Genomic DNA, 13,072 nt, shown 5'->3' on the forward strand with positions numbered 1-13,072 from the left:
AAAGGGCCAGCCCCCAGATGGAGATACAGTCTAGGCCTACTGCTATCTGCCTCCTCTAACATACAGGGGAAAGTACCATTTGGATTTCTCTCTCTATTCTATAGATACACAGGGCACAGACGAGCACCGTCACACTTTTAAACATCCTCATCACATGCACACTCTGAGCTCAGGAAGCCAACACACTGCTTTGGTGCACAGCAGAGGAAACTCAGGACCTGTACAGTCGTCATTTCTCAACATCTGTCTTCCTGCGCTGAATCGGACTGACGATGCCACAGCCCATCCAGAACTCCCTGGTCCAAGTCCTCCTGTTGTGGACCACCGTCCTTTCTATATTCCAGATTGTTGTCATCGCCCTCTTTTTCGCAGGGGGACATAATGGCCCGGTGAGACCTCTTCAGATACACTCTCACAGTGTTGAATTGACATCAGAGAGTATAGCTATTTCTGTGTAGTACATGTTGTTCTTTTGTGTGGTTTTGACAGTAGCAGAGCTGCTACTTGTGGTCGGTCTGCAGCTGGTGTCTGACATTGAGAGAACAATCCATGAAGTGTGGTTTGGCAGATGTTTAGAGCCAGTATGTGACAGGATGATTCTGACTGTTTGATTTCTTATTTAGCAGCAGGGTTTTTTACTGGATCTTAAATGCAACCTTTTGCCTTTTTTACAATGAGTATATCTTGTATATCTTCTCCAGTCTCAGAACAGTAGCGCTGTAGAACCACAGCACAAAATGCAATCCCAGGAGCCCAAAACATCTTCGGTAAGCTAACTACAGCTTCACAGTTTGAGCTCCTCCTGCTCATTTCTCTTTGGTGTTGTGTTGTTTATCTGAATCTGAGTCCACGCTTCTCTTTGTAATTCTGTATTGTCTTGTAATTGCAACACCAACATCCCTGACACATAAATCCTGCAGATTAGGCAGATCTATCGCAACTTCCATTTTTTTGGTTACTTATGTCAGACGGCCTTCCTCTCCTCATCTCTTGGAGGAACCACAGTGACGTCATTGCCATATTCGGGGAAATGCCACTATACGAAACAGATGTGTTAATGTTTTTTTTCTGAAGATGTGTTTTGTGCTCACTTTCAAGATAGAGGTGCTAGTTTCATTTGTAAAAAATGCTAGTGAAAGTCACATTAGCATAAGTATTTAATGTGTTTTTTCTGCAGTTCCCCTCTGACAATGGATATGTGCTGGGCAAAGGCAAAATGGTCACCTTTAAGGCAACTGAAGGTAAATGTCTACCTATGTACAAAAATCGGAAAAAAATGTACCACTGAGTCAGATAGTTATTGTAATTCCAGCAATTCATCACCCATTACACATTGGTTCATATAACTGAAAACAGAATATCCAAAGAATGTACAACTTCTCTCTTTCCTACAGATAACAGCTCACTTAAATGGACCTCACTTAATCCAGACACAGGCGTGATCTCTAAAGAAGGCAAATCCCTCACCATATTGAGAGATGGGTACTACTTCCTAAGCCTCCGGGTGACGCTGTCCTTGTGTAAAGGAAGCCAGTCCGAGAAGCTGGAGCACAAGGTTCACCTGATGTGGCAGGACACGGTCCTTCTGGAGGGTTGGATTAACACCAAAACTAACAGCACAGGCGTGCTCAGTAAGGTAAAGGAGCTGTCCGCTGGAGGAACACTGGAGGTCAGAATCATCCCGCCAGCAACATGTATTCAGGACTCTGAAGCTGTCACCCACCTGGATATCATCTACATGGCCAAGCCGTAGTGGAGATGATCTACAAGTCCTACAAGTCCTGGTTCTGGAGCAAAGATGCTCAAGTGCAAACACAGAGGTGTGGAGGCAGAAAACACAGCCCCCTGTAGATTCTGGTCTGCATAAAGAAAGTAGGATTTACTTTGGCCAGTGAAGTAGATATATGTCTGACATCATCACTACAAATCTGTTTCTCTGCTGTTACACTTAAAGGGTTTTTCGAATTTACACTTTAACCTCAGCTAAATAACAATATGTTGGTAGGTTTAGGGGGATTGTCCCTTGCATGTCACAAAGCTTGATTGTTCTCATTGCCATGTCACAGAAGCAGGTAGTAAACCTTGTTATCTTGTTGGAGGTTCTTCCATTTAAAAAGAATTGAATGTATCACACTGAAGGGTGAAAGCCTTTCAGTGCTATTTGCACAGCTCCTTTTTTTTGCTATTGCTGATTGATTTCTTTGTATGTTTGGATATATTTATGTTGGATTTATTTATTGCTTTGACTATATGCAGCACACAGGTATATAACGATGTCTTCCAAATTCCAGAACCACTCTCACACTCAGAATCTGCTAACCCATGAAAGTGCAGTTTGTCACTGTGTGACTTTGTATAGTATACATGTAGTATATTATTACAGAGTCACTGGAATGTATGTACAGATTTTTCAGTTCGACAGTCATGATTTCAGGCAACTCCAGTTTAATTTAGTCTGAAATTATTTTTGGATTTATTTATTAATCATGACCTGTTATATATATAAAATTAAAACATGACTTTTACAGAGCTCCAAATCTCATTCTTGTATTACACATTATGACACATAACATCCCGGGTTATGACACAAAGTTTCATGTGTTTAGAGAAAGAAATTTTGAGATTTGTCACTGGGTTATTTTTCTTTAAACACACTACAGTGTGTCATGGGAAAATGGGAAGTAAATGAACAGTTTCTTTCCTAATTCTATGCAGCCTGCTGTTTGGGAAGTTTAATGCCAGACTTAACATACAACCAATGTCTTTTTCTTTTTTTGTGGATATCATCTCCATTTTTTTCAAAAATGTTTTGACCTTTCTACTCATCACAATTTATGACAGTCCTTTCTCACCCATTTGTAATTAAAATGAGATTATTTTGATGTGTTTGATATTGAGCAGAAGACAGCAAATGAAATTCTGTGAGTCATTATTGATACCCTGAAGTGAAAGTGAGAGGTCATAAAGTGTGCAGCAGAATTGTTAATAGAAAGAGGTAGTGGGACCCTCCCTGCCATATGCTGTCTAAGAATATGACCTCCAGAGTCTGCTAAAGCACAATAATAGATGCCTCTTTTTTTACGACGATAGAGATATAAGCTATCATGGAAAAGGTCACTGAAACAGGATATTAGTCATCACAGCAAGGAGACATATTTTCCGAGTTACTAAGGTTTCTTCTCAAAACTTCTTTTCCAAAGCCGAGCCGCAGAGTCCCATATCTCGGCTGCTTGAAGTGTATTAGCTGATGCCACAACAGCTTTCGATTGAACCAAGATGAGGTCCAAGATGTTATATCAAAATACAGAGCAGACACCTACTCTTTTTCGTGGTTTCATTCACTGGTGGCATTTGCATAGGTAGGAGTACACATATGCCCTGGTGTTCCATAGCCAGATGCAGGTCCACATAAAGACAGAAGGGTTTCCATCGAAACATCACGGAGAGTGTGGTCTCTGTGCAGGCTTTGATCAACAGGCAATGGAGTAATGTGACTAAAAATGACATTACAACAAACATATAAGCAAAAGATGGGAAAAGGATGTCGGGGACATTCATCAACTTCTTCTGTACAGGGTCATGGGGGGTGGTAGAGCCTATCCCAGCTGTCAAAGGGCAAGAGGCAGGGTACACCTGTTTAGGGCCCCCAGGAGCACCAAAAGTCCATGATAAAACATATATTTTATATTTAAAAAAATAACATGCATCAATACAAACCAGATGGTATGGTAATGATAGTGGGTATGTTACACACACAGTGCAGCCTATAGGATGATGAAGCATCTGATGCTGAAGTGGTGGTATGAAATTTTGCTTAGGGCCCCATAAAGGTTTGGGCCGGCCCTGCTGAAAACATATTTAATATTTTTATACATTAATTTAACTAAAAGAGTAAAGGCAGGAACAATGCGTGATGTTCATTTTTACCATTCGAAATTATCAACTTCTGTTGTGCAGCAGGGTCCTCAGAGACAAACACAAGGGGACAGCATATAGGTGTGGATTGAGACCACCTGTTTCAGTTTTGCTTTTGATAAAAATGTTGTGTTATTCTCAGACAAAAAAGAAAGAAAAGAAAACAGACTTCTGAGGGTAGAAATGCTGTGTTTCATTTCAAAAGTGGTGTGCACTTCACTGGAAAATGTTAGTTTCACATATGGAAGAGTAAATATTGTCTTCCCACACAGTTCTCTCTGTGAAAGGCATGTCTAGACTAGTTTATTCAAACCTGAATCCTCCACCACACAGCTGATAGCACATCTACTGTACCTCAGTGCTGGAAGATAATGACTCACACTTATGACAAAATGTGGAGATGCTGCTGTTGCTTTAATGCATGTTATGAATAGACTATGGGTTGTCTCAGCAGTGGAGAATTTACACTAATAGAACATCACATGTAATAAATGCCGGAAGGGAAAATTAAGCACACACACACACACACACACACACACACATATAGACACATACACATTTATATAAAGTAGATTGTCACTAGCGCTGTTTTCTCCAAGTCTGGGGTTGGAAAGTGACTCAGGCCATACTGCTGCATGACACCTTCTCAGCGTCCCCCACTACCACTTCCTCCTCAGTTTACAAATATACAACTACGTGGGTTGTTGTCAAAAGTGCCTTCTTCGAACAGACACTGATGAAGGGAAAGTGTAACGGTGACTATATGAAAGAAGCTTGTCATTTGTCAGCATGCTTGAAAATGATCATGTGCATGTGAAAGAGACACACTGTTCCTACTCATGCAGAAGCGACTTTGTCAAGCAATTGTTTTGGCTGCACATTGAGGTTGACATGGTGACATTTTGTTATGTGTCACTGTGGTAAAAAATGATAATGTGTCTGCAGGGTGGTTGGACTGAAAGGAAGACTGTAAGACCACTTATTAGCCACAGAGCATCTCTTATCACATTGGTCTCACGGCCTGCAAAAGCTCTGAGAGGGAGACAAACAAAGCTCAAAACATTTTATTTTGTTTATTTATTGCGTTCCATTCGTTGTTGTACACAAACACAGTCGAAATCGGAATAAATAAATAATGCACTAATGTTTGAGCAAAAAGGAAAATAATGGTTATAACTTTTAAATTTGGTAATGACAAAGATTTATATTCTGAAATATACATAATATAATATAAGCAAGATTTAATCAAACAGCAACCTCTGGGGACATGAAACCAGAGTCTCACTGCCTGAGTTTCCTGCCTAAAGGGGGTGCTGTCAAAGGTGGATGGAGTCCTGGAGCACAAAATATGTCAATTCCATGGATTAAAACGGCAAGCAGAGTTCCATTTTAAAGCTTCTTTTACAGCTAATATAAATGAGTAACATCACACACTTCACCAACTCTTTGATTTACCACATCCACCTACCTGTTGTAAAGCCCCTATACCTCGGCTAGACAACCACTCAAAGCTTTAGAGCCAGTTTTTTTTTTCCTATTTTTGGTCATACTTTGTGTGTTTTACTACAGAAAAAAGGAGAAAAAAAACATGTTACAAGTTAAAACGACCAACTTTACAACAGAAATAAACATATTTTATACAGCTGGGTCCATACTCAACCATATCCATCTATTGCAGAAAATTATATGTGTGTATATTATGACATCAAAATGTAGAATTTAAAGCACAATGGTGCAATTTTTAGCACGTTAAGGCACTTTTTCATCTGTAGACTATATACTGTATGTACAATAAGCGTCTGTCCCCTTCTTTCAGGAATTATTTAAAAAAAAATAAAGGATTAATTGGATAAAAAGTTGGAGGTCAAAGGTCATCTCACAAAGTCTCACAAAGTCATCTAAAAGGTTAAGGGTATGGATGATATATCAGTATGATGTTTATATCATAAACACACCAAAGACATTCTCATAGGATTTGTGTCGCTCTATTTTTGAAGTGTCGCTGACATTCACGTAAAGAGCATCATCTTTGTACAGGTGAAACACCCCGCCCAGGTAGCTGTTGGATCGCATGCCGCTTGTCACTGGGGCGTACCTCCTGGACTGCAGCAGGGTAATATGGCCCCCCGCATACCTTTTAGTATGCAGTTCAATAACATGGTAAAATGTTTTGCTGTCTGAGAAGAAAACCTTAGAGTAGACATAGTAATAACCCTCTTTGTGAACGATGAGTTTTGTGTCTTTGTAGTCCATCTGGTAGAGGATGGGGTCTGCATTCATGCTCCATGCCATAGTGTGTTTTTTATGCTTGACATCATGTCCATCTAGAAAAAGTGAAAAAACATAATACATGTGTTTTATACATATCTTAGATCCTGCCTTAGCTAATACATTAAGCCAGATGGTAATAGAAAAGGGACAGGAATGCAGGTTTTACCTGTCAGATGTGCAACCGGTTTGGAGGGAAGAAGACCATTTATGGGTCGAGCAGTGGGAGTAGCAACAGTTTCACCTGTGCAGAGACAAGACACAGTGTTTCTAATGTGGAATAAATAACTGAAGATAAATCATTTGTGTAAAAATTGCTAGAACACACCTCCGATGAGCTTAGAGGCTGTTGCTGTGGTGGAGGCCTGCAATGGAAACAAAAGTCTTTTAGTTGTGTGTGCATTTTTTAGCAACAAAACAACTAAATAAGTAAAGTATCTGAGTTGTTAGAGCTACTTTTTGTTTCTATGCTGTCATTTTTCTGCAGAGCAAAGTAGGACAGTTGGCCTGCCTAACAGCAAACAAAAGGTGAGATCGTAAAATGATGCTACAGGAAATAGACCACTTCCTTTACACCACCATCATTTTTGTACAGCTCTGTGTATAGGTTTATCTGCCAAGAAGGCCAGACCGCCTACCCCAGCTTCAAAAAAACCTGCAACTGCACCACTGCTGTATACTAGAAACTGAGTCAGAGCAACACACTAAAACCAAGTGACCATGCACCATGACCCCCCCAAACCCCGTCAGTGGAATTTACTGACCAGACACAAACTTCTCCATCTCTGCTCCACTTTCTTCCTCATATTAGTGAAATATATTCACATTGATCAGGCAGATTTTCTGTTTTGTTTTTTAGTTACACACTGTATTAAGGGAAGTGCTGCTGAAAGTGTGTGCTTAGTCACAACATGACACCATAGGAAAATCTGTAATCACTGACTGACTTGTAGTAGCACAAGTTTCCCCTTCTGGTAGCGTGACAGTAGGGCTGACAGTAGCATCACACACAAAAGGTACATATATTAAAAGTTTAGTAAGTAATGTTCAACCAAAAAAAAACATATATACTATAAATATTTGGTGAGATAAATAGATAAATAAATAAATGTGACCCAAAGAATTAATAAATAAATAAAAATTAAAGAATTAAAAATGATTGTCAACAATAATGGTAATAACAATGAATTTAAATAAAATAAAAATATATTTACAAATTCTGACTATATTGTACTTATGATAAAAAACATACATAAGAATGATGAGCGCTGAATGAGCTCAAAAAGTGATATTTAAAGGGCAACTAAATGTACCACTGTAAGTTGATATGAAATCATATGATTGATTTGCATGCAGGGGATACTCACAGATGCAGACTGGTAGAGATAGTAGATGAAGCAGCCTTCTATGATCATGCCGCACAATGCCAGACCCACCAGCATGAAAAGCAGGGTCTGTGCTGCTCCGCCTCGCATCTTTCCCTTAGTCGGCCTGGGTGGCAGAGGAGGCCGTCCTGCGCTGCTGTCCACCACAAACACAGAGGGATAGCCATGCTTCTCCATATCTGCTATGCTCTTCTTAGAACTGAACAGTGCTGAGCTGTCCTACAGAAAGTGACACTGCTGCTTCAAAGGGCGAAGAAGCAAACAGAGACCAGAGAGGCAGACAAGTGTGAAAAAGTTGCAAAATGGGTGGGCTCACTTCTGGTTGGTTCAAGTGGAGATGGTTCTTTGTGTGTCAGATGAAGAGCAGATTCAGGCTTGTAATGTATCACCAGAGCACCTTTATAGGCTTTTGGAGGGGCAGCATGTCTGCAAACTTCACACACTGTAGGTGCTGTGTTTGTTTGTCTTGTGCAGTAAGTTTAAGTCAATGTGAAATCTAAAGGTAGAAGATGACAATCAGTGATTGAAAGACCATGCACCCCCCCCTTACATCCTCCCACTACACTGCAAAAGCAATGTTGAAATATCTGCTTTCACACCTCTCTAAAGCTATATGCTTTCAGTGGCTTCTGGTATGTCTGACAGTAGCAACTAGAGACCCACATTATCTCACAATTGCAAATTGCAAATTGTGTGGAACAATAATCTCTATTCTCTGTCATGAAAGAATGAGCAGAGTGACACCTCCTCAAACTGCAGTTAATTCACTGGTGTCATATTGGGGGCTGTAAATGATTACAATGGTCTTCAGGAACATGGATCCATGTATTTGATGCTTTCATATACAACACACTTGACCTCATGTGAACTACACATATACAATGGTTGGTCAGGAGTTCCACAGGGCTCAATACTTGGACAGATGTCAGTTTTACGTTGGTGTATTTTGTATACTGAAAGAGAAACTCTCCATTTCGTATGCTTTCTCTGGATGACAGTGAAGAAGGCTTTTTTGGTTTCAATATGACCTTTAGCTCACCTTTTTCTTCTTGATCAGGAGCATGTGTGTGTTGATGAAAAATTTGTCCATCTTTTGTTACTTTCTAGCTGGATTATTGTATCATCTTATTAACAGGACATCCAAACCACTTAAGCTGATCCAAAGGACAAGACTTAACAGGAGAGATTCTAGTTCCCTTATTAGCTTCCCTTTACTGGCTAGCTGATACATCCAAAGGTCAAGCTGCTTTGTGTCAGAAGAGCTGATACTACTGCACTATTTGAAAAAAAATGCTCGGCTCCTAGAGTGAAACTTCACTTGTGTTTCCCACAATCACAGAGGATGCTGAGCTTTCGGTTGTCAGGCCCCTCTCAAACTATATATTATCCTACTATACTATACTAAGCTATGCTATACTAAGCTATACTATACTATACTATAGCCTACAATACTATACTAAGCTATGCTATACTAAGCTATACTATACTATACTATAGCCTACAATACTATACTCTGCTATACTATACTATACAACACTATACTCTGCTATACTACACTATACTCTTCTATACAATAATATACTCTGCCATACTATACTGTGCTATACTATAATATACTATACTATACCATACTATACTATACTATACAACACTATACTATACTATACTATAGTATAATATGATCTTTATGAACTTTCCCTTATCTTTTGGTTCATGTAGTTACAATTCTGGACAAAAAGGTAATAAAAGAAATGAATACATTAAACATGTATCAGTCTAATTTTAAGAACCTCTTATAACCTCAGAGCATAAAAAGTTTTGTTACACCCCCTGTGTTTTTTAGTGATCCCCTGTGAGCTTCTTAGGAACCAGAGTTTTATAGCAAAAGAAGTGAATCTCATAGACCTGATGGTCTTGTAGAACGTACAATAGATAGATAGATATACTTTATTGATCACACAAGGGAAATTGTTATAACATCAGGATATCATATAAATAAACTCAATATAAACTCATATACACATGGTCTATAGGAATGTGTTAGAAATCCTGTGATGGTGCATGAGTACTTTTTTTACTGTGTTGCTCAGACTCATTATCCGGTATATTGCAGTGGTGAATTTATGTTACTTATCAACATTTATTCATTTAACCTTTTTGTTCAACTTGCACTTTGCTAAAGAGACAAAGTCAAATAAAACAAGGTAAAAAAAATGTGCATGCATCTTTTATGTGCAGTAATTACACAGTCCTCATTAGATGTGTTGTAATCATACAGTCACAGTCCTCCTCAGTGTGTGTCTGTGTGTAACAGACTACAGGGCGCTATCAGCCACAAAGATAGGGGCTCCGCTCAGAGCATATCGAAGCATGAGAGTCAGCACAGAAAGCCTGTTTTATTGTTGATGTGTAACACAGGAGAGGGTTTGGCTTAAATGGACTATGCACTGCGTGATGGCTGCGTCTGCTCAGCTCTGTTTGCTGGCATGTTTCACTCTGACTGTTGGCTTCACTTTGGCTTTGGGGCCAAATCAAGATGTGGAGTTTACCTTTCTATTGCCTGCTGGCGGCACAGAGTGCTTTTACCAAACAACAGCCAGGAACCACAGCATGGAAGTTGAATACCAGGTAAACACAAACTTCTTTGCTATTTGGAATGACAGTTTGTAAATAATATCTGAGTGAGAAACAAGTGAGCAGGCTGGACTTTGGTCATGCAGAGAGATAAGAACACATGTTGCTGCTGAAGACACCTTTTGAAGTGAAAAAACACCAAGTAAATCTGCTTCTACACAAACACACAGTCAGTAGTAGTACTCACAGCTTCACAAATATGAACACACAAATCCAAATAATTGTCATTAGAGAGTGTATGGTCTTGTGAGCCTGCCTGCTTCTCAGTGTGCTATCAGGGCTTTGATTTGAATTTCATGCAGCCGTTGGCCTGATAGGCTGTGTGAGCTGTGAGCTGCATGTCTGGAATATAAATATGAAGATAATAGAAGATGTGAGAGTGAATTCTCACTTGATGTCTTGATAATTTGCTGTTTTTTTTGTTTTTTTTTTAAACAGGTGATAGCAGGGTCAGGTTTGGATGTGGGATTTTCCCTCATTTCGCCCAGCGGATACCGGCTGGTCTCAGACTTCAGGAGGTCGGATGGCATCCACACGTGGGTCAACTCAGTGCTTTTCCTTTGTATAGTAAAACACCAAATATCTTTTATGATGTTTATCTCTGGAACTAACCGCTAGACCCCTTTTTTTTTTCATATTACATCGGTGTCAGATTATTTACAACATAATAGTGATGAATGATTGGGGACCCCCTGTGTAACAGAATCTGCACTGCATAGACCCCCAAAAGCTGCTTTTAATAGAACTTCTGATATTTCATTCTATTAAAATCTCAAAGAATATTCACTTAAAATACACCATTAGCTTTTTTGTAGACATTTTGTAGACATTTTGTAGCAAATAAAATCAAATAGAAAAATCTGCACTGATCAGTGCAACTAGGAGGCCATATCTGGGTAACTTGCAACAGCAGTTGCATGACAAAAGATACGTTTGTGGTTGATCTGCCGATAAAGTACTGCAACTCATCTATGTATGTGTGTGAGTTAAAAAAGAAACAGGTTTGTTTAGGCTGTAAAAATGTAAAAGTTAAACTTCTATAACATTTGGAGGTCATTTTCAATGGGTAAGATCTGTGGAAAATGTGTGACATTTCCTGTCACTGCAGGGTGGATCCCACAGAGGATGGAGACTACCGCCTGTGCTTCGACAACAGCTTCAGCAAATTGTCTCAGAAAATGGTGTTCTTTGAGGTGATCATTAACCATCAGAACCAGGATGAATGGGTAGACTTTGCTGCAGCAGAAAGCCTGGTGGAGTACAAGCTGGATGACATCAGGGTGAGAGGGACTGTTCATTTGCTTGATATGCAAACAATTCTCAATTATCTCTAACTCTTTCTTTCTTCTCCAGGAAACACTGGACTCTGTGTACAGGCGACTGGAGAAGAGCCGGCAGGTGCAGACAGTGCTGCGTGCCTTTGAGGCCAGGGACCGCTACCTTCTTGAGGACAACCTGTGGCGGGTGTCCTTCTGGTCCTGTGTAAGCCTGTTTGTCATGCTAACTGTTGCTGTAACTCAGATTTACACCCTAAGACGCCTATTTGATGGCCCCAAACGGGTTTGCACCTAGCAGTGAGAAGACAGTTTCATTACAGGACCTGAAAGCAGGAAACACTTGACTGGTTCATGCACTGGGATTTTTTTTTCTTTTGTCAGTAATGTAATAAGTGCAAAGGCTTATATATAAGCAGCACTTACAGCACCGACACTTAATAATGTCACCGGATATGCTACTGAACCACTGCTGTTCTCTCTGGAATATTTGAACCAGTTTCATTTGAAGCTCTCATGTAAAACTCAGGCAGTGTTTAAACAAACCAAATTTATTTTAACTTCACCAGTCAGTATATTTAAAGAGCCTCTGGATATAAAAACACATGTATTCACACAAACATAGAACCCTGATTTATTTTTCCATGTGGAGGCACAGAACAATAATGTCATGCGTAGGGTTTAGTTTTGACTGCAGTTACTTGAATGCATCACGGTCGCAGGCCTGCACTTTGGAATACATATTTACACCGACAACAGCAGAAAGCAAAATTCATCCAATTTAATCACCATCATTAGCATCCTTCTGTGTAAATCTTCAGTGGCAAAGTTTTCCCATGAATTAATAATAAATATCCTCCTGCTGAACTTTGTGACTCGGCACTGCATTTGATAATCTTTTCAGTCACATCACATCTGAAATAACAGCTGGTGCTCAAATAATTGAGTCTTCAGGGGGATTAGAAGGAAAAATATGAACAATTTACACCATTAAACCTCTACTTCCCAGAACTACTTTTTGATAACATTCACCACAGTAACATCGGGCCTTTAACAGCAGCGTGTCAGGGGTTCTTTTCAGGTGAAGTACAAGATAAAGCACTTCTTGTGTTTTCATTGTGGATTGCAGTCACGTCCACCGCAGGCTGGTCAAGGTCACCACTGGTTTCGACGGGGAGCCGGGCGCCTGTTCAGGAACAATCATCCAACATTAATCTCTTGGCCTTGTGACATATACTAAAAAAAAAGAGCCTTGGACAGGTGGTGCTACAGGATGCAGTCAGAGAAGAAGCAATGATAAATGCCACTGAGGATGGACACATAAACCTGGATTTACGTGACCAGAAAAGTTTATATACTGTGTGTTAAGAGTATTGATTTTAATTTACACTGCTCAGCAGCAATTAAAGCCTACACTTTCTGTTTTAGTAAAAATGTACTAAGGAACAGTGACCCTTGCAACATCTCTCCAAAGCAGGCAGGCAGTCTGAGGAGGGTTGCCATAGGAACATGTGTGAGCCTGTATTGGTTAAAATGTAAAGATGGAGGCAACAGAAGAGGGAGTGGGGAAATCAAAGAAAAAGAGAGGAGTGGATT

At 39.8% G+C, this 13,072-nt stretch overlaps 3 protein-coding genes across 4 annotated transcripts; 2 read left to right on the forward strand and 1 right to left on the reverse strand.

Moving 5' to 3' along the window:
* Positions 1 to 29: 29 nt before the first annotated feature.
* Positions 30 to 2,530, forward strand: LOC114440571 (uncharacterized). 2 transcript variants are annotated; one of them, XM_028413074.1, is made up of 4 exons: positions 30 to 581; positions 702 to 767; positions 1,178 to 1,241; positions 1,395 to 2,530. In XM_028413074.1, the coding sequence occupies exons 1-4, from the start codon at positions 462 to 464 to the stop codon at positions 1,751 to 1,753; spliced, it is 609 nt and encodes a 202-aa protein (XP_028268875.1). In that variant the 5' UTR covers positions 30 to 461; the 3' UTR covers positions 1,754 to 2,530. The 2 variants fall into 2 exon arrangements, with proteins under 2 accessions (XP_028268875.1, XP_028268876.1); XM_028413075.1 differs by having other exon boundaries at positions 30 to 389.
* Positions 2,531 to 5,059: 2,529 nt separating this feature from the next.
* tnfsf14 (TNF superfamily member 14) lies at positions 5,060 to 7,840 on the reverse strand. Its single transcript, XM_028413069.1, has 4 exons — positions 7,551 to 7,840; positions 6,512 to 6,548; positions 6,353 to 6,427; positions 5,060 to 6,239 (listed from the first exon to the last, which is right to left on the reverse strand). The coding sequence occupies exons 1-4, from the start codon at positions 7,743 to 7,745 to the stop codon at positions 5,854 to 5,856; spliced, it is 693 nt and encodes a 230-aa protein (XP_028268870.1). The 5' UTR covers positions 7,746 to 7,840; the 3' UTR covers positions 5,060 to 5,853.
* Positions 7,841 to 9,885: 2,045 nt separating this feature from the next.
* tmed1a (transmembrane p24 trafficking protein 1a) lies at positions 9,886 to 12,343 on the forward strand. The gene is made up of 4 exons (XM_028413070.1): positions 9,886 to 10,196; positions 10,641 to 10,738; positions 11,311 to 11,482; positions 11,556 to 12,343. Exons 1-4 carry the CDS (start codon positions 10,011 to 10,013, stop codon positions 11,772 to 11,774), a joined length of 675 nt encoding a protein of 224 aa, XP_028268871.1. The 5' UTR covers positions 9,886 to 10,010; the 3' UTR covers positions 11,775 to 12,343.
* Positions 12,344 to 13,072: the final 729 nt, after the last annotated feature.

This window comes from Parambassis ranga, chromosome 8 (assembly GCF_900634625.1).
Source record: "Parambassis ranga chromosome 8, fParRan2.1, whole genome shotgun sequence".
Classification (NCBI taxonomy): Eukaryota; Metazoa; Chordata; class Actinopteri; family Ambassidae; genus Parambassis; species Parambassis ranga.

Coding starts and splice junctions, on each gene's coding strand:
- LOC114440571 (XM_028413074.1), top strand. CDS start 462: ATGTTGTTCTTTTGTGTGGTTTTGACAGTAGCAGAGCTGCTACTTGTG. Junction 768..1,177: donor AGGAGCCCAAAACATCTTCG/GTAAGCTAACTA, acceptor TTTTTTCTGCAG/TTCCCCTCTGACAATGGATA. Junction 1,242..1,394: donor CACCTTTAAGGCAACTGAAG/GTAAATGTCTAC, acceptor TCTTTCCTACAG/ATAACAGCTCACTTAAATGG.
- tmed1a (XM_028413070.1), top strand. CDS start 10,011: ATGCACTGCGTGATGGCTGCGTCTGCTCAGCTCTGTTTGCTGGCATGT. Junction 10,197..10,640: donor GCATGGAAGTTGAATACCAG/GTAAACACAAAC, acceptor TTTTTTAAACAG/GTGATAGCAGGGTCAGGTTT. Junction 10,739..11,310: donor AGGTCGGATGGCATCCACAC/GTGGGTCAACTC, acceptor CTGTCACTGCAG/GGTGGATCCCACAGAGGATG.
- tnfsf14 (XM_028413069.1), bottom strand. CDS start 7,745: ATGGAGAAGCATGGCTATCCCTCTGTGTTTGTGGTGGACAGCAGCGCA. Junction 6,428..6,511: donor AGCCTCTAAGCTCATCGGAG/GTGTGTTCTAGC, acceptor GTCTCTGCACAG/GTGAAACTGTTGCTACTCCC. Junction 6,240..6,352: donor ACCGGTTGCACATCTGACAG/GTAAAACCTGCA, acceptor CACTTTTTCTAG/ATGGACATGATGTCAAGCAT.